Source organism: Nicotiana sylvestris, chromosome 7 (assembly GCF_000393655.2).
Source record: "Nicotiana sylvestris chromosome 7, ASM39365v2, whole genome shotgun sequence".
NCBI classification, from domain to species: Eukaryota; Viridiplantae; Streptophyta; class Magnoliopsida; order Solanales; family Solanaceae; genus Nicotiana; species Nicotiana sylvestris.
The window spans coordinates 23,109,569-23,127,830 of NC_091063.1; the positions used below are offsets into that span (position 1 = coordinate 23,109,569).

Consider the following 18,262-nt stretch of genomic DNA (forward strand, 5'->3'; position numbering starts at 1 on the left):
GCACTTGTGTATGGAACTCCAGCATATTATGCTGGATCGATATACTTTGCTGACTCTAGTATAATATACTGGAAACTGGAGCACTAGTGCTCTAAACTCCAGTATATTATACTGGACATTATACTTGCTGGATTATGCTGGAGTTCTAGTGTACTTATGTTGGAACTCCATCATATTATGCTGGAGTTCCAACATACTTATCGTGGAAATCTGACTAAGTTTCTCCGCAAGATGTTGTAGGAAGAAGTGGGCTAGCCCATACAAGGCGATCAGCGAAGGGTACAGGCTTACAGCCATAAACCGACACCCACTCTACATTTTCCACTGTTCTTCTTGTCAATCCTCTACTTCTTTCTGCTACAAACTTTCATCATTTTCCAATGCCATAGCCTCATTCCTCAATCATTGGAACTACCCGTTTTCTTCCTCCACTCCAAAATCCCAAACCAAACCCCTCAAATTCAAAATCCCAAATTCATCCAACAGCAACCTCAAAGTCATGTCTTCACACGCTTTCACTACTATGTCTGACCTGGACAACATAGACTTAGACCCTGAGGATTTCAAATCATGTCTACCCTTAAAAAAAGTCCCATACGGCGACGTTTTCGAAGCGTCAAGAGCCGGGGACGTCGGCCGGCTAAAATACCTGTTAGAGTCAGGTGTGAATGTGAATGCGAGAGACCAATGGGATTCAGTGGCACTATATTATGCTTGTCTTGCTGGTCACCTTGATGCTGCCCGAATGTTATTGGAAAGTGGTGCTATTTGTTCCGAACATACTTTTGATGGTGACCGTTGCCATTACGCTGCCCTTAATCTTAAAGTTAGGAAATTGCTTAAAGCCTTTGAAGCTCGTCCTCCGCCACTTGGACCTTTGCAAGCTGCTTTAAGAGATACTTTTTTGGCTTGTTGGGCTAATAGGAACTATTTGGAACAATCCGAAGGTCAAGTTCCTATTTCGGGTATGTGGGCATATTGAGCTTTATATTCCTACTTATTCTTTTTATAAATAGTACTGAATTTGATTCTCTTTGGTTATCCATACCTGGATATGTGTGTGTGTTGAGAACTGATATGCCTCAGTCCGAAATAGTTTGGGACACAGTATTTTCTTTTGTTATGTACAAGAAGTAGAAGACTGCCTTGAGATAATATCCAACATTGGAGGAAGGGAAAATGGTCTAACTTTGAGACTGAAGTATGGAGTACTGGACTTTTATGTGAACTGACCAGCTCATTTAGGTGGAGGTTAGGGAGGGTGATGTGTACGCAGACCTTACCCTTACCTTGTGAAGGTAGAGAAGCTATTTCCGATAGACCCTCGACTCAAGGAACAATGAAAATAAAGCAACAAACAATAGCAACAACAATGAAATAAGGTAATGAAAGCGAATGACACAACATGTAATAAAGAACCAGGAATAAGAAAATACAAGAATAGTACTAGTACCACTGGTGAGCCTAAGAGAAACTAACGATTACCTGTCAACCTTCAACGCTAATTCTTGACCTCTATCCTTTTCTATCGAGGGTCATGTCCTCGGTAAGCTGGAGCAGTGACAAGTCCTGTCTAATCACCTCACCCCAGTTCTTCCGACCCGTCATGGTCAACCTCTTACACCTCCTGACCGGGGCATCTATGTCTCTCCTTTGAACATGCCCGAACCATCTCAGCCTCGATTCCCGCGTTTTGTCCTCCACAGAGGCCACTCCCACCTTGTCCCTAAAACTTTGTTTCTAATCTTGTCTTTCCTGGTATGCTCACATATCCATCTCAACTACCTTCATCTTTTGGACATGGGACATCCTTACGGGCCAACGCTCAGCCCCATACAACATAGTCGGTCTAACCACCGCTCCGTAGAACTTACCCTTAAGTCTTGGTGACACATTCTTATCACACAGAACCCTAGAAGCAAGCCTCCATTTCATCCACCACGCTCCAATTCGATGAGTAACATCCTCGTCAATCTCCCCTTTGCCTTGAATTATAGACCCAAGTTACTTGAAACTATCCCTTTTGAGGATGACTTGTGTATCAATCTTCACTTCTACTTCTGCTTCATGCATCTTGTCACTGGACTTGCACTCAAGTACTCTGAAAGAGGACTGTGATAATTTAAAACTGTGACAGCAAAATAACCATCTACAAGTAGCAGGCAACGCAAAGGTCTTTAGAAGGTGCACAAACTCTTTGAACCATATGATCTAAAGGCAATCTTTCTGCCAAAAATCAAAATAGCATGACATGTCGGAAGTGTTCGCTCTGCATAGCTCCTTGACCTTCATGGAATCTGTTATGCTTGTCCTGTGCCAAATAATGCCAAGTTACAACAATCCGTATTTTTTGGTATTGCTTGTTTAGTTCTCATTTGGTACGGCATACTGAGCTGCAATTTACCCCGTGTAATGTGAACATATTCAACTAGTCTTGAGCAGTCTAATAATGGAGAAAGAACTGTCCCAAATATTTTCTTCACCCACTTATAAGAGAGTTTATGTAGAAATTCTCTACTTTTTGGTATACTTTTTGTATACGGGAATTCTCTCCCTTTTGATTAATACAATTTACCTTATAAAAAAAAAGTCTCTGTAAAAACAAGGCAAAAAGGAAAACTTGGAACTCCATTCCTTCGGCGATATGGCGGACTATATGGAAAGAAAGGAATGCAAGAACTTTTTAGAGTAAATCGGAATTTGTAAACAATATTAAATACAGATGTATATCCTCACTCTTTTTTTTGGTTCAACATGGCTGTTGCAAATGACATTGATGCCATGGTTGACCTTTTTGAGCTCATTACACCATTCGTAATGCAGTCTCCTTGTAGTTACTTCAAAGAATTATAGGGTGCAGAAAGCTACTTACTTTTGTTAAAAGAAAGTTTACTTAGAATGCTGAGAAACCACAATTTACAGGAATTTGGCCTTGAATTCGGAATCCTTTACTTGGGAATCTTAGTACTATCACGACCCCAAACCGGACCCGGTCGTGATGGTGCCTCTCGTGAAGACAAGGCCAGCCGACACAATTCCCAAATTTATTTTTAACAATTTAATAAGTCAATTTAAGTCATTTATAAGAATAAATCCCCAACAAGTATACATTTAGCGAAATAGAATAAGTGCGGAAATAAATACAGCCCGACATCGGGGTGTCACAAGTCACGAGCATCTACTAAGGTCTGAATACAATGAAGAGTCTGAAATTAACTAAAAACAGTCTAAGGAAGACAAGAGGGAGAAGAGCAGGGCTGCGAACGTTGGGCAGCTACCTTGCTAACTCTGATGACTCTGCCACTGAGCAATCAACACCCGCTACTGGGTTCAGAAATACCTGAATCTGCACACAAGGTGCAGGGAGTAATGTGAGTACACCAACTCAGTAAGTAATAAAAGTAAATGAAAGCTGAGCAGTAAAAAAAACACATAATTTCACATCATAGCACTGCAACAAATACCGTATATTTCTCAAAAACAGTACAGAAACCATTTACTTCGTAAATCAAGCTCAGTTTCAGTAAAACCTTTTAAAACAACTTTCAATAGTTTCAAATGAGTGATAAAACAGTGAGTAAAAATGATAGAAATGTAAACAGCCCCTCGGGCAAAATATGTACCATAAACCGCCCCCCGGGCATAATATCAACGGAACCAGCCCCTCGGGCTACCTCACAATCACTCGTAATCAGCCCCTCGGGCATAACATGAATCAAGAACCGCCTCTCGGGCAAAACATGGATCAAGAACATCCCCTCGGGCAACAATATGAAACAACAACAGCCCCTCGGGCTACATCATATCACTCACACTGGGTACCCGCGCTTACTGGGGTGTACAGACTCCTGGAGGGGCCCCTTACGACCCAAGCACAATAACAAGCCATCTCGTGGCATAATCAAATAGGCTCTCGGCCTCATATCAACAAGCCACCTCGTGGCGTAACAAATCAAGCCCTCGGCCTCAAAATCATGAATCAATATAACACTGCTGCGGCGCGCAGCCCGATCCTATAGTATCCTCACAACACAGGCCCTCGGCCTCACTCAGTCAAAAATCTCTCATGCCACTCGGGCAACAGTAAAACATGATGCTCAGCCCAAAATATCATTTAAAATATCAAAACGGAGTAAATATGGCTGAGTTATGAAAACAGTAGAATACAACATGACTGAGTACAAATATGAAGTCAAAACAGTAAGGAATAGTAGTAAAAATCCCCTAAGGGTCCAAAACAGTTGGCACGAGGCCCAAATATGACATTCAGCCCAAAACATGATAATACTTTCCAAAACACAATGATATCAAACAATTTTCAATTAAATACGCGGTTTAACGGTCATACGGGACGGACTAAGTCACAATCCCCAACGGTGCACGACCCCACGCTCGTCATATAGCGTGTGTGTCACCTCAAAGTAGCACAACGATGTGAAATCCGGGGTTTCATACCCTCAGGACAACATTTACAATCATTACTTACCTCGAACTAGCCCGAAAAGCTACTATGCAACACGCTTGCCTCTCGACCCAACTTCCGAGTGCTCAAAATCTACCAAGTTCAGATTTTTATCATCAAATTATGCTAAATGAATTAATTCCAATTGAAAATATCGATTTTAAACACAAAACCCGAAATCAGTCAAAATCCGACCCCCGGGCCCGCCGGAACTAGACAAACTTTATACCAAAATGTTCTTCATCGTCTCACGAGTCCGTACATATAAAGAACTCGAAAATCGGAGATCGTTTGACCCCTCAAATCATCCCTTGAAGGTCTCATAATCTCAAGCCCTAACTCCACCTTTTTCTACTGATTTTCATGTCTAAATCCATGTAAGATCATATATTTAACTCAAAAATAGGAAGAAATCACTTACCTAGTGTTGCTTGGTGAAAATCCCTCCTTGAGCTCTCCAAAATCGTCCAAGCCAAATGAAAGGAATGAAAGAAATGGGCTAAAACTCGTGTTTAAAACAATCTGCCCGGTCTTCATCGAGTTGTAGCTTGCGCTGTGCGGGTTGTACATCCTCTTACCATTTTCCCCTGCTGTACACCTTCTGTTAAAACGCCCATAACTCCTTGTGGAAATATCCAAATGACAAACGGTTTGAAGATTTAGAAACTAGACTCGAAGATCTTTCATTTGATAGGTTGTACACCATATAACTCTTTATATATTCCGAGATATGAGCTTCTAAAGTGCAACAGAAAATTCTGTCGAAACTGCCCCACCAGCCATCTTCGATCCATCATAACTTTATGATAAAATATTCAAATCATAAATAGTTTAACTTTCTGGAAACTAGAATGCTAGGACTACAACTTTCATGTTTTGCAATTTTTCTAATTCCTTATAGATTGCAAGATATGAGCTTCCAAACTGGACTCCTCGCACTAGAAATTTTCTGGTGCACAGCTGAAGCTCGGAAAAATCTGCAACTTTTCCAAAGATGAAATAGTCCGTTTAACCACCCGAAACTCACCCGAGGCCACTAGGACCTCAACCAAACATTCCAACATATCCCATAACATCATTCAAACTTGTCCCAACTTTCGGAACGCTCAAAACAACATCACAACACCAAATTCGCATCGGATTCAAGTCTAAGAATTTCAAAATCTTCTAAATTACTCTTTTGATCAAAAACCCAACCAAACCACGTCCGAATGACATGAAATTTTGCACACGCATCCCAAATGACACAACGGAACTATTGCAACTCTCGGAATTCCATTCCGACCCCTATATCAAAATCTCACCTATCAACCGGAAAACGCCAAAAATACCAACTTCGCCAATTCAAGCCTAAATCTACTACGAACCTCCAAAACTCCTTCCAATCACGCTCCTAAGTCATAAATCACCTCCCGGAGCTAACCGAACTATCGTAACTCACATCCGTGCCCTCTAACACATAAGTCAACATCCGGTTGACTTTTCCAACTTAAGCTTCCTTAAAAGAGACTAAGTGTCTCAAACCTTACCAAAATCATTCCGGAATGACTTCAAATTTTGCACACAAGTCACGTTCGATATTACGGACCTACTCCAACTTCCGGAATCGGAATCCGACCCCGATATCAAAAAGTCAACTCTCGGTCAAACTTCTCAAAAACCTTCAAATTTCTAACTTTCGCCAAAATGCGTCAAATTGTCCTACGGACTTCCAAATTCAAATCCGAACATGCTCCTTAGTCCAAAACACCATACGAAACTATTGGAATCATCAAAAATTCCATTCCGAGGCCGTTTGCTCAAAAGTCAAATCTCTGGTCAAACTTAAGAAATCTTTAGCCTTAGATTTCTAGATTCCGTTAAATGGCGATAATTTGAGCTAGGGACCTCCGAATTCGATTTCGGACATATGACCAAGTCCCAAATCACGATACGGAACTACCGGAATGGTCAAAACTTGGATCCGGGTTCGTTTGCTCAAAATGTTGACCGAAGTCAACTCAGTTGAGTTTTAAAGCTCTAACTCATAATTTAATCCATTTTTCACATAAAAAAAAACTTCCGGAAAATTATATGGTCTGGTGGCAATTGACTTGAGCCTTGGGGTTTGCTCCCTTTCAAGGTTTCAAGTTCGAAACCCACTGGGTGCAAACAATTTCTGAGGGCCATCGAACTGGGTAAAACCTGAATTAACCGTGGTGCACTTGTGGGAAACTCCTTGCCGAGGGCCTGTGCACCCCGGGAATAGTCGGGGCTCGAAGAGACTCGGACACCCGGTGCAAATCAAAAAAAAAAAAAAATTATATGGACTGCGCATGCAAGTCGAGGAATTATTGATACTGCTTTTCAAGGTCTTAAAATATCGAAATAGTTATTTAATTTAAAGGTGGCATTTTGGGTCATCACAAGTACATGGAAGGAAATACCTAGGCTACCAGAAGTAACTTAAATACGAAAATAAATACATAGTCTGCTAATATGACTTCTTGACTAGCTGTTGCACTATGATAGTGTAACAATCATAAATCTCTTCATGTGTTGCTGAGATTGGTATTTCAGTTTTCCATTGTATTACTGTTCCTTTCTGGTGTTAAATCTTTAGACACAGAATTTGATCACTCAACCTTGGCTTGTGAATTACATCTGCTCTCACTATAGGCCTGGTGAAGCCTCTTGCGTTGTGCGTGATTGTATAACTGGATAGATTGTACTTATTAGATCTTGCAATGATAGGGAACTCATGACTTTTTCTAACACTGTTTTTATCTTGCTTACTGTTTTCTCACATGAGCTAATCGAAAATTTGGATTCATTGGATATTCTACTTTGGTTCTTTAGCTGTATGCATATATCACACTCTCTGATTCTTTGTCCAGATTGTCTTCATGCACTCAAAAATGACATGGTGGTCTGGGATAATTAATAGGTAATTCAGAAAATGGAGGATCCAGCCCCAGCCACTTTCCTCCAGATGTTGTATTCTATGCGCATGGTAGGCCTATTGAAGCTCACAGAGTAATCTTGACTGCACGGTCGCCTTTCTTCAAAAAGAAATTTCAGACTGAGTGGAAGGATAGAAAGGAAATACGGTTCTCAAGGGAAAAACTGTCTTATCATGCTCTTTATAGCCTCATCCATTTCTTTTATTCCGACAGACTTGATATAGCAGTAGATGACATGGAAGATCTTGTCAGAATTTGCAAAGTTTGCAAATGCCATTCACTACAGAAAGTCCTCGAGAAAGAATTGATTCATCAAAAATATGCCGAGTACAAGGCACTAAGGGACGTGGATAACTCCCAAAAGCGGTTCATCTTGCAGGGAATCTCTCTCCCAGAAGAGGACCGTCTTCCCAATGCTTTGCATAAATCCCTTCAAATTTCTCTTGTGAATTCCAACAGAGAGCAGAACTTGAGCCTTGATGTTGATGGTCTTGTATGCCTTGTCAGTTCAATGCAGATTAGTGAGTATGAAGATGATCTGGCAGATGTTTGTGTCAGAGTTGATAAGAAGATTTTTCGTTGCCATCAAGTTGTCTTAGCATCAAGGTCTGAATATTTTAAAGCGAGGTTGTCGCGCATGAAGGATTTTCTGGAAGGAAGAGATCGTTTACCTGATAATGCACTTCCATGCATTGAGGAACATGATTTGACCGTTGGAGCTTTTGAGAAAATGATAGAGTATATGTAAGTTATCCTTTTCTCATTTCTTTTTTTCCCCCTTGAAAAGAAAGTAAAGAAAATAAATAATAAGAACGTTTAAAACTTTAAAACTAGACCATTTTTGCTGCCTATAACCCCCCCCCCCCTTTTCCCTCTTTCCCCTAAGAAAAAGCTGTATTGCAGTGTGTATCTGTTGCATGCTTCATCAACTGAGTTGACGTGATTGTACCTTTGATAACCAGTATGACTCACAAACTCACTTTGATGCGACTCAAATGACATATGACTTGGCTTTCAGCTGTGCTTGTTTCAGTTGTTTCATCTTCAACCACTTGCTAACAAAATCATATTTTTGTTGACCAGGTATACTGATGGATTAAAGGACATTGACCCTGATCAAGTACGCTGTTTGAATTTCTTATTGTAGAATAGCTATCCTTCTAAGGAATAGGAAATTCTCTCTCTTTCTCCACTGCGTTGATTGCTCACATAGTTTAATTTATGATTCACGCAATCTTATCAGGCTGAAGAGATGTTTGATGCTGCTTCGAGGTACCTGTTGTTTCCACTTAAACGTGTCGTAGCAGATGCGCTGCTGCCACATTTGGAAATGGTTCCTCCTGTTGAGTTGTGCCATTGGCTGGTATTATCAGACATGTATGTGCTATCTGTCTTCTTCAGTCATATTCCTTCTTTAGGAATTATTTTAATCTCTTTGGTTGTGGATTATCACCATATGCTAATCAACCTTTTTGGATGTTTAGACTGACAGCTAAAATTCCCGTATGTAAGTTTGATTTGATGTCTGTAGTCCCGTCATTAATCATCTAATACTGTCTAGCTGGAAGAGCAAGAGTTAGTGTAATATGCATTAAAAACTGAGAATAACATTATTGTAACTGCTCCCAAGCTTCTAACATTTGGTTTATGGAAAAGAGAAAAAGCTACCTCATAAAAATCAGAATCAGTTGTGACTTAATCCTGGAGAAAAAAACTCTCCAACATCCTTATCAAGAAAAATAAAAATTAAGAAACTCTCCAACGTCATTAGCTTCTTTATAACAATGTATGCTTCAAGAGGAAATGCATGATCTATGTGTTAGAAGGTTTGTGTTCTGAGCAACTAAGTTGCTCCGACATGGCAGTTAGGTGCCGTACCCGTGTTGACACGACACTAATATGGGTGCGGTTATGGGATCCGCACCAGATCTGGTCAAACAATTTTGGGTACTTTGACTACGACGAACGGAAAATTTGAGACGAGATACAATTTGATTCCCAAAATTAGAACCAAAATTCGGGTAAATTTGAAGCAAATAACATACCTTATCTTGAAAATCAATCCTTTACTTATCTACAACTTGAGAATAGAAAAGAAACCTACACTTTACAAGCTATACGTAAGTATTCCACAAAATTTCTCATAATTTAGAGATTTTTTTTTATATTTTTATTTTTTAGAATTATTTTTAGCTGGATCCCTGCACTCGTATTTGTACTAGGATTTGTATCCCCAAACCTTATTTAGATCCGCACCCGTGTCGGACACCCGCAACTGTGTCCGAGCAACTTAGCTGAGCAGTAGCATGTTGGTCATGCTTAGTGTATACTCCATATGCATATTTCAAGTGTGGTCTTTTGAAAGTAATATCCTGATATGGAGATATGAGATGATCTTGAATCAGCACGAGATGTATGAAATACATTTAGGAAGCATTTGTGCGATGGTGACATGTCATATGATCAATTTGATCCAAGTCTATTATTTAATTACAAAAGGAATTGTATTCCAGTGTCATTTTGCATGGCATCTTGGAAAAGGCTCAGTATCAAAGCCTGTCATATAAGAGGAAATAGCTAGGGTTCTGCTTCTCCAGTCTATCTAGATATTAGATGAACTATAGGAGAGCTAAAAGAGAATGCTCCAATCTAAGGCCGTGTCTAGGCTATTTCCACTGTATAATTTTGGTTAATAAATCTAAGTTCTTCTGTTTTTTACTTGTAGGTATGGTGTTTTTAAGATTCGGGAGTATTGTCTAGACGCAATGGCATGTAACTTTGAGACATTTGCGGATACTCAAGAGTTTAGGGCAATGCTTTTGACCCTCCCACCACCATCTGGGGATTCATCACTTCGTACAACTGCCCCGAGTGCTCCAGGAGCTGAGATGAACACAGCTGAAGGAAACCTTTTAGATGATTTGCGAGAGAAATGGCTAGAAGCTGAAGCCGCTGAACTTGATGAGAGAGATGAGAGTGCATTACTTTTTGACAAGCGCCTTGAGATGCTGATGCATATTGCAGAACAAGAAAAAGCTGATGAACTTGAATGTAATGCAAGTAGCATCGTGCCACCTTCAGTGGTTGCACCAAATGAACAAGAACCCATATGAATTTTATTTCTTTATTTTTTGAATCTTATAAATGTGCCGTTTGTTAATGTACCAAAGGAGGATTTCACAACAGGAAATAAAAGTGATCTTATATGTGAAGTTCTTCCTCCCCTGTTAGTGATTGGAACGATATCTTTTTTCTTATTCTTTAAATTCCTTTTAACGAACTGATCCATGCAATTGTACTTGACCAGAGGACCAATCTAAATAAATAAACAGTAGGACAATTGCTGGAGTCTTGAAACTTTGTTATTTAATATTTCCTCAAATTTTCCCCAGAAATGGAATTCCGGACTCATAATGGTGTTCTTAGTCAACAACAACAATAACAAATCAGTGTAATCCCACAATAACAAATCAGTGTAATCCCAGAAGTGGGATCTGAGAGGGTAGTATGTATCCAGATGTTACGCCTACCTGCCTGTACAAGGTAGGTGGCGTAAGGTATGCGTACACATTACCCGCAAGACCCCACTTGTTGGATTGCTGGATCTGTTATTGCCATAGAACAAATATTTGAAGGATTTTAATTATGCCTGAAGTAGAAGGATCTGATTTAAGCTTGCTTGTTATAAATCTTGATGGTGAGATTGACATTCAAATCTCATATCAGTTTTGTTAAGGAAACACAATAGCTGTCTATTAGAAATCCCTGGTATTCTGTTAAGTCCAAGGAGCCTAAAGATTCTGAAAAAAATATACAGTTACTTTTTTCTTCCCTTTTACCATCCTAACCACTTTGTGGTGATAAATAGTAGTGACTAAACGAATTATATAGGTAAGTGACATATTGACCAACTATATGAGATTTGTCCTCTTGAAAACAAAAGCCGAGGACCAAATCAGAAGAAGCATTCCCACCCATCAGTGACAATACGAACGACATTATCTAGTATTTATTTTCATGAATTTCTCTCTGTCTTGTTTCTGCTCCTTTTCTGGCTTAGGAAGAAGCATTCTCACCATCAGTGGCTGCTGCTGGAGATTCATCGGAAGCAGCACTGTCTTCTTCAAGGATGGTCTCTGGCGTTCCACCTTTGTGTTGCAAGCTCCAAAACATTATGCTTGCTGTTAGAGTAAGGATCATCTTCTGGTTTACCTGTTTGCCAAAGTCAATTTGTTGTCAAGGAAAAGATTTGATTCTTTAGCTTTATATTTGTTTTAAACACCACCAAGATCGGAGTGATGATATATATGTATGTGTGTGTGTGCGCGCGTGTGTGTGTGTTGTTCTTCAGCACAAAAGGCTGACTGCTGAATATTTGGCAGACGCAAAATGCAAACACCATACATTCTTTATAAGCTAAGATTTCATAGACAAGAAATGAAGAAATTGCTAAGATGCAAACACCACAGTATTGTGTGGAAGCTAAGATTTCATAGACAAGAAATTACTACTTGATATGTAATGCTAAGTAGAAATCGGAAATAATAGATCACTAATCTCATAGGTACATCTGAATTTACTTTCACAGGATTCATCGGGAGAGGTATTCAAAATGAACCCGAGTAGTAGCATTCAATATAACTTTGGTCTGCACGATGTGTCATGTTTGAATGTATAACCACTGATTAATTTCAGTATTACTCTATTATGTTACAGAATAGAAGCATAGTTAGACCTATGATATCTGTAATGGAAACACTTAATTGCAACAAAATAAAGCCTTTAACCAGACGATAAACATCTATTCTATGTACAAAATGCAGGCACAAGAAAGCTGTTTGTTGTATCATATGTTACCTCTATTATATCCTCTGGCAACAAAAAGATGGAGCATCCAAGTTTCCGCGCAACACTGATTATATAAGTTGCATTAAGCTTCTTATCTTCATCTGGAATTGCAATCAAGAATTGTCAGCATACTCATGAAGCCCAAAGAAAAAGGTTGTTCAGATCATTTAATCAAAGCCAAAATATTTTTAAGTGTATACCAGTTTCCCCCTTGGTTACAACGCTCCAATTCACGACTCTGGGCTCCACTGCGCTAAGAAGTTCTAGGAAGAACATCCCATTTGATAGGCTTTTGTCCTAACAAAACAAAACAGAAAACTCAGGCATTGTGAAATTAGAAACTGATATATCAATAATTGATGCTTTCTTCATCACCTTGAAGCTATCCATTTGGGATTTTCTGCCTGCACTCTTCACTTTACTATTAGCCCAATTTAAGATGTCAGCATCTGTTATCTCCTTTCCTTGGGCATGAAACCTCAAGTTCTTCAATAGTTGCAGCATTGTAAACCTCATTAGCTGCCACAAAAAGGCTGAAAACAGAAAATGAATCATTTACTTCTCTAATAATAGAACATTTAATAACGACTAGATAATTTAAGGCACATAGCCAAATGTTTGTAATTGTATCATCTTCAATACAAAGAATCTGAAGAGTGGCCTTGGCGTAACTGGTAAAGTTGCTGCCATGTGACCAGGATGTCACGGGTTCAAGCCGTGGAAACAACCTCTTGCAGAAATGCCGTTGTGTACAATAGAACCTTGTGGTCCGACCCTTCCCCAGACCCCACGAATAGCGGGAGCTTAGTGCACCGGGCTGCCCTTCACTATAAAGAATCTACTCCGGTAGCATATAGTTTAGCAACATTGGAAAGTAAAGGGAGGTTCAAAATTTACCTAATATGAGCTTCTTGTTTCCTTGTACAATATCATTTCCAGCTACATTGACAAGGGAGAAATTCAGTTCTTTTCCAATCCTTATGACTTGGTTGCAATTCTCAACTTTCCTAAAAGGCATCTTAATAGGGGGTTTTGTTGCTTGCTTCCAGTTGACTGATCCTGGAGAAATTTTGTCGAGTACCTCCAATAGCACCCACCTGTGCATAAGAGGATTATCAACAAATCATATTTATGAAGTCCAATAATGTTCAGCAAAGAAACAATGAACACCAACCCTGCTCGCACATCCTCAAATAGATTGTTTATGTAAGTATCAATTCCAAGGCTGTTCATCCACAACCGGAAGCATCTTTCTTCTCGAGATGTTTGAGCATCATCTTCCATCATCTCAGCAAAAGATATTTTCTTCGTGTCCACTGACAATCCATTCCTAGATTACAGTAAAAAGGGGACTCTTTTATAGATGGTAAAGTACACCATTATGAACTACACTAAGCATAAACATTAACATGTTAATTACTCCAAGATCATCAGTGATTTCTAATAAAGATTATACTAAAAACAAGCGAAAGATGCATTGAAGTATAAAACCATCATACAGAAATCAAGAATATTACATCTACGCATATCTTGTAGTTGTCTACAAGCATTAATTCCAGGGAAAACAACAAGGTGCCTTAATAGATTATCTTAATATTCATCAATTGCATCAACTGCATAAAACTAAGTTCACATAATCATTCATTCAATATATGTGCTTTCATAGTTTCATTTTTTTTCTAGAGAAGTTTGTACTTCTCTTACCAAATGATATCAAATCACTTAGAGGTAGAAATATTCACTATTGAATCGACATGCTTAGTATTTGCTATTAGCATCCTTGTCGCTAATTGGAAGACTAAATTGACAGAACTAACACGTTTCAACTAGCATCAACATTCATCACACTACTTTTGATCATATCAGAGTTCAGTTTCAGACGAATATCCATCATGGACTTACGGACAACTGCACAAGCATATGTAATGCTATTGAAGAAACTAAATGAAAAAGCATTAAAGAAGCAAGAAATTACGATTGAACAGAGTCATTGAACCCTAGTCCCTAGGCTCCATAAAAATGCAAATTGGAATAATATAATGTCATTACACGCTATAGTATACATAGCTCGGTCGGTTGATAAGTTAAGTAGGACAGCAAGCCTCATATTCCATGTCTTAGTGTAGACTGAACATTACTGCAGATTGTTAACAAAGACTAAGCTGACTTGAGAGTTGGCTTAATTTAGCTCAACTTTCATCTTGAGGATTTTTTTTTCTCCTTATGTCTTTGCTATGAAATCGGACTATAAAATTAAGAAACTAAAAAATTATATTGGATGTATCAACATCTTCCGCATTATTTAAAGAGAGAAATTTCAGATAATTGGTCAATGGAAAAGAACTTTTAGTTATTACCTGTGTTGGAATATTTGTGCAACAAATGCAAGATTTAAGTTTGTGGAACCCTCAACAATGTCTTGTGGAGTAACATATCTTTTGCAATCCATTTTCTCTGCTTGCTCAAGAATCAAATTTGCTCTTTCAGTTGGATCTTTAGCATCTAGTGTGGTGGTTGTACCATGTTCAGGTGCAAGTACATTAAGCAAATGAGCATAAGCCTCTCCGTCCTGCAGTGTAAGTGTAAACTTCATGTTTAGGAAATGAAAAATCTCCTTTGAAATGTAATGCTACTACTTCCTAAAAAGTTAATTTGATATCGAACTTTTAGAACTATCTCACCTTTAAATCAGATGAAAAATTATTGACCTGCTTCTTATATCCTGCCTTCTTTAGATGGAAGTTCATCCATTTCAGTAAAACCTTTTCCGGAGGTAAACCCAACAGCTCCTCCACATCCTGCAAATTTTACAGCTATAATTTAATCTAGCATGAATTTCAAGGTGCCGCATTAGAACAAAGGGCAGTCTGGTACACTAAGCTCCCGTTATGCGTGGGGTCCAGGGAACGGCCGGACCACAAGGGTCTATTGTACTCAGCCTTACCCTGCATTTTTGCAAGAGACTGTTTCCACGGCTCAAACCCGTGACCTCCTGTCACATGACAACAACTTTACCAGTGACCAGGAGGTGCAACATTAAAACCAAAACAGGAAAACCAATCAACTATTAGCAACCTTGCTGTCCTCCACCAATTCCACAAGTTGCGGAGTTTTCTTCAAATTGAGATCAGCTAATAGTTGTATCTGATATTTCAAAACAAGAACATAAAAAATTATGAGTAATGATTCCCGCTGCATTACGAGCATATGGAACAGGTATATAGCAGAAAAATACCTTGATAATTTGAGAAATCAGCCCAACAACCAGATGAGGCTAAGTGAACAAAAAAACACAAGAAACTTCAGCAGCTATAATATTGATTATTATAATTTTATGTGCGAAAACTACTGTAATAACTCGCGCAGATGTTAACGTACTCTTGCTTCAACTAAATCCTGCGTGCCAATATTGACCACTGTGCAGCCGATTGCCTTTGCAGAATTGAGGCAAAGAGTGTGGTTCTCATTCCTTTCCCATGGATTAAGAACCTTTTTGGTATTAATAGCGCGCTCATCTATAGTACCAGGGACGGCAACATTGATAAGCTTACTGCATTACATGGTTTAGTAAATGAATCAACAAACAAGCAAGTGAATTAGAATCATTGTATGCTGCATCCTTAACACTTACCATAGAAGAACACCGTCTTTTGCCAGATCAAAGAGCGCATTAGTAGATGGATCAATAGGAAGATAATCCTTCAAAAACTTGTCATCTCTGAGAAAGCTATTGATGTGGGCAACATATGAAGTCTTTTCAGATTCACTAATGTTGTGACGAATTGTGGTTGTTCTGGCCTTGAGGAAAGAGGACGAGGTTTTTAATTTCGTGTTCCCCAGTTTAGCAGTAGCTCGTCCTTGTAAATCTAGATATGCCTAGCCATAATAAACACACATATACGGTTACTTATTTTCCATCACTTCAGTTGATACAACGAACTTATGAGAAGCACTTCGAGAAAGATAAGAAAATAAAAGAATAACAAAGTAAGTTACAAGAGAACTTCATATTAAGCCAGGTTGATAGGCTCATTGCTTTTATTCATCCTTGAAATGACGATGCAGCGAAGATGAAAGCCAAACATGTCAAAGTAGATTAGAGAACCATGAACTTTATGACATTTGAAGTTTATTTATTCAGCTATTCTTTAAAGCAACAACAACAACGAACCCAGTGTAATCCCCCAAATGGGGTATGGGGAGGGTAGTTTTAGCCCAACACCTCTACTTTGTGAAGGTAGAGAGGCTGTTTCCGATAAACTCTAAGCTATTCTTTAAAGCCAAGTTTGTAATTCATTCCTTTTGAATACCAAATATATTGGTAGAGAACATTAGAGAACGAGGAAATTATTACAAGTACGCGATGAAATTGGCTACAACTCACCCGAAGAAAGGATTCAAAATCGATTTCTTCAGCCATATCAGAAGATGACTCGCTTAATATGTGGCTAATGTCATCTTCAGTGAGAATATCTTTAAAGGCCTTTAGTTTGCACATAACGTGCGGCAGATCTCCCAGTGTAACCTTTCCAGATTCGTTCCTCGCAGAAACATACTGTAAACCAAATTTCAGCTAACATATTATAAGAAAAAAATGTATTTCTAGCGGTAAAAGAAAATTAAAGAACAAAATATCAAACATACTTTGGAATGGAGGCCACGAAGTTCGACTTGGGTGAATTGGCTCTGAAGCCATTGATCAGAAACAACAACACCAACAAAACCAGACATTTTTCTTAATTTTGGTGTTTTTTCAAATCAATCCCCACTGAGCACAAGATCAATTATACCTTCATTTCACAAACCAAAACATCAATGCCAGAAAAAAAATAAGAACGACAATATATTGTCAATATGATTTGCATGCAGATTGAGATTCAATAAATTTGACGTGCACTTTTATGTGATAATCACATGATGTTAATTAATTAAAAGATTTGTGGACATAGGTAAATTGCGTAATTTGGCATTTGCTGCTTTACGAGGAAAATGAAATGAGAAAAAACCGTTTTACCTATCGGACCCGCGAAATACAGGGGACTGGACTATACCAAAAATAAGCATTTTCTTTCCATTTTTGTTATTCCATTGATCCATTCTTTGTTTCTGGACGACTTTAACTTCTATAAACGCATTAGTTTATGTATAATATTTTTAATTAATTAGTCACTTAAAAGATAAACATATAATTGCTCGTAATAGGGTGATTGACAGGAATGATCCTCCAAGGACCTGGTGTGAGCACGTAATTTTTGTCGTACAAAAAATACTCCTACAAAATCCTCAAAAAATAGATTTTTTTCTAATTGATTTTAATTTTTATAGAATTTCTAGGAGTTTATTAATTGCTTGTTTGCATTTAGTTGCATATTTAATATCTTAAAATCATAGAAAACACTGTAAAAAAATTTAAATCTTCATTTCATGACATTTTAGGTTTAATTGCATTTTAGGAATCACTCATTAATCTTTAGAATTAATACATGAAAATTACAACAAAAATATATTAGTAGTTTTTTCTTTACATCTTAGTTAATAATTCAATTAGTGTGATTATTAGTTAATTTTTAGATAATTTGGTTCTAATGGTTAAATTGTGCAAAGGTTAATTGGGTATTTTAATAGTGGGTTAATTTTGAAATTGAAAGAAAGAAAGGAAAAGGGCCATTTTGAGTTTCAAAATCGGACCGGGCCAACTCTAAACGGCCCAGTTGCCTTAAATCCCCCCAATCCATCCCAAAGTCTGACCCAGTCCACTCCCCACTTTAAAATAAAACGACTCCGTTTTAATCCGGGCTGATCCCCACCATTGATTACGTTAGATTAATGGCTACAAACTAATTCCCCTTTTCCCTTATAACTGTCCGGAACCCCCCCTCCTCCCCCCAAATCCTAAGCAAATACTTCACTCTCATCTCCTTCACACTACAAAAAAAAACTAGAATTAGCTACGAACGTCGTTGCTAATCTGTCTCTAAAATGCTGGTAGCTAGCAGAATCTTTTGATAAT

At 38.4% G+C, this 18,262-nt stretch overlaps 2 protein-coding genes across 2 annotated transcripts; one reads left to right on the forward strand and one right to left on the reverse strand.

The window, feature by feature from the left end:
• The first annotated feature begins 266 nt into the window (after nt 1-266).
• Nucleotides 267-10,616, forward strand: LOC104233905 (BTB/POZ domain-containing protein At2g04740). Its single transcript, XM_009787364.2, has 5 exons — nt 267-965; nt 7,389-8,148; nt 8,488-8,524; nt 8,648-8,781; nt 10,130-10,616. The coding sequence occupies exons 1-5, from the start codon at nt 500-502 to the stop codon at nt 10,515-10,517; spliced, it is 1,785 nt and encodes a 594-aa protein (XP_009785666.1). The 5' UTR covers nt 267-499; the 3' UTR covers nt 10,518-10,616.
• A 453-nt stretch (nt 10,617-11,069) lies between these two features.
• On the reverse strand, nt 11,070-17,210 carry LOC104233904 (fimbrin-5-like). Its single transcript, XM_009787363.2, has 14 exons — nt 16,897-17,210; nt 16,637-16,807; nt 15,884-16,128; nt 15,631-15,802; nt 15,488-15,526; nt 15,328-15,396; nt 14,934-15,050; nt 14,610-14,821; nt 13,427-13,582; nt 13,150-13,349; nt 12,628-12,785; nt 12,453-12,549; nt 12,262-12,353; nt 11,070-11,616 (listed from the first exon to the last, which is right to left on the reverse strand). Exons 1-14 carry the CDS (start codon nt 16,981-16,983, stop codon nt 11,461-11,463), a joined length of 1,971 nt encoding a protein of 656 aa, XP_009785665.1. The 5' UTR covers nt 16,984-17,210; the 3' UTR covers nt 11,070-11,460.
• Nucleotides 17,211-18,262: the final 1,052 nt, after the last annotated feature.

Bases quoted from the DNA above. Each gene is read 5' to 3' on its own strand.
- LOC104233905 (XM_009787364.2), top strand. From the start codon at position 500: ATGTCTTCACACGCTTTCACTACTATGTCTGACCTGGACAACATAGAC. The intron at 966-7,388 runs GTATGTGGGCAT...GATAATTAATAG, and splicing joins AGGTCAAGTTCCTATTTCGG to GTAATTCAGAAAATGGAGGA. The intron at 8,782-10,129 runs GTATGTGCTATC...TTTTACTTGTAG, and splicing joins TGGCTGGTATTATCAGACAT to GTATGGTGTTTTTAAGATTC.
- LOC104233904 (XM_009787363.2), bottom strand. From the start codon at position 16,983: ATGTCTGGTTTTGTTGGTGTTGTTGTTTCTGATCAATGGCTTCAGAGC. The intron at 14,822-14,933 runs GTGAGATAGTTC...CTTACACTGCAG, and splicing joins ATTTTTCATCTGATTTAAAG to GACGGAGAGGCTTATGCTCA. The intron at 12,550-12,627 runs GTGATGAAGAAA...TTGTTTTGTTAG, and splicing joins CCCAAATGGATAGCTTCAAG to GACAAAAGCCTATCAAATGG.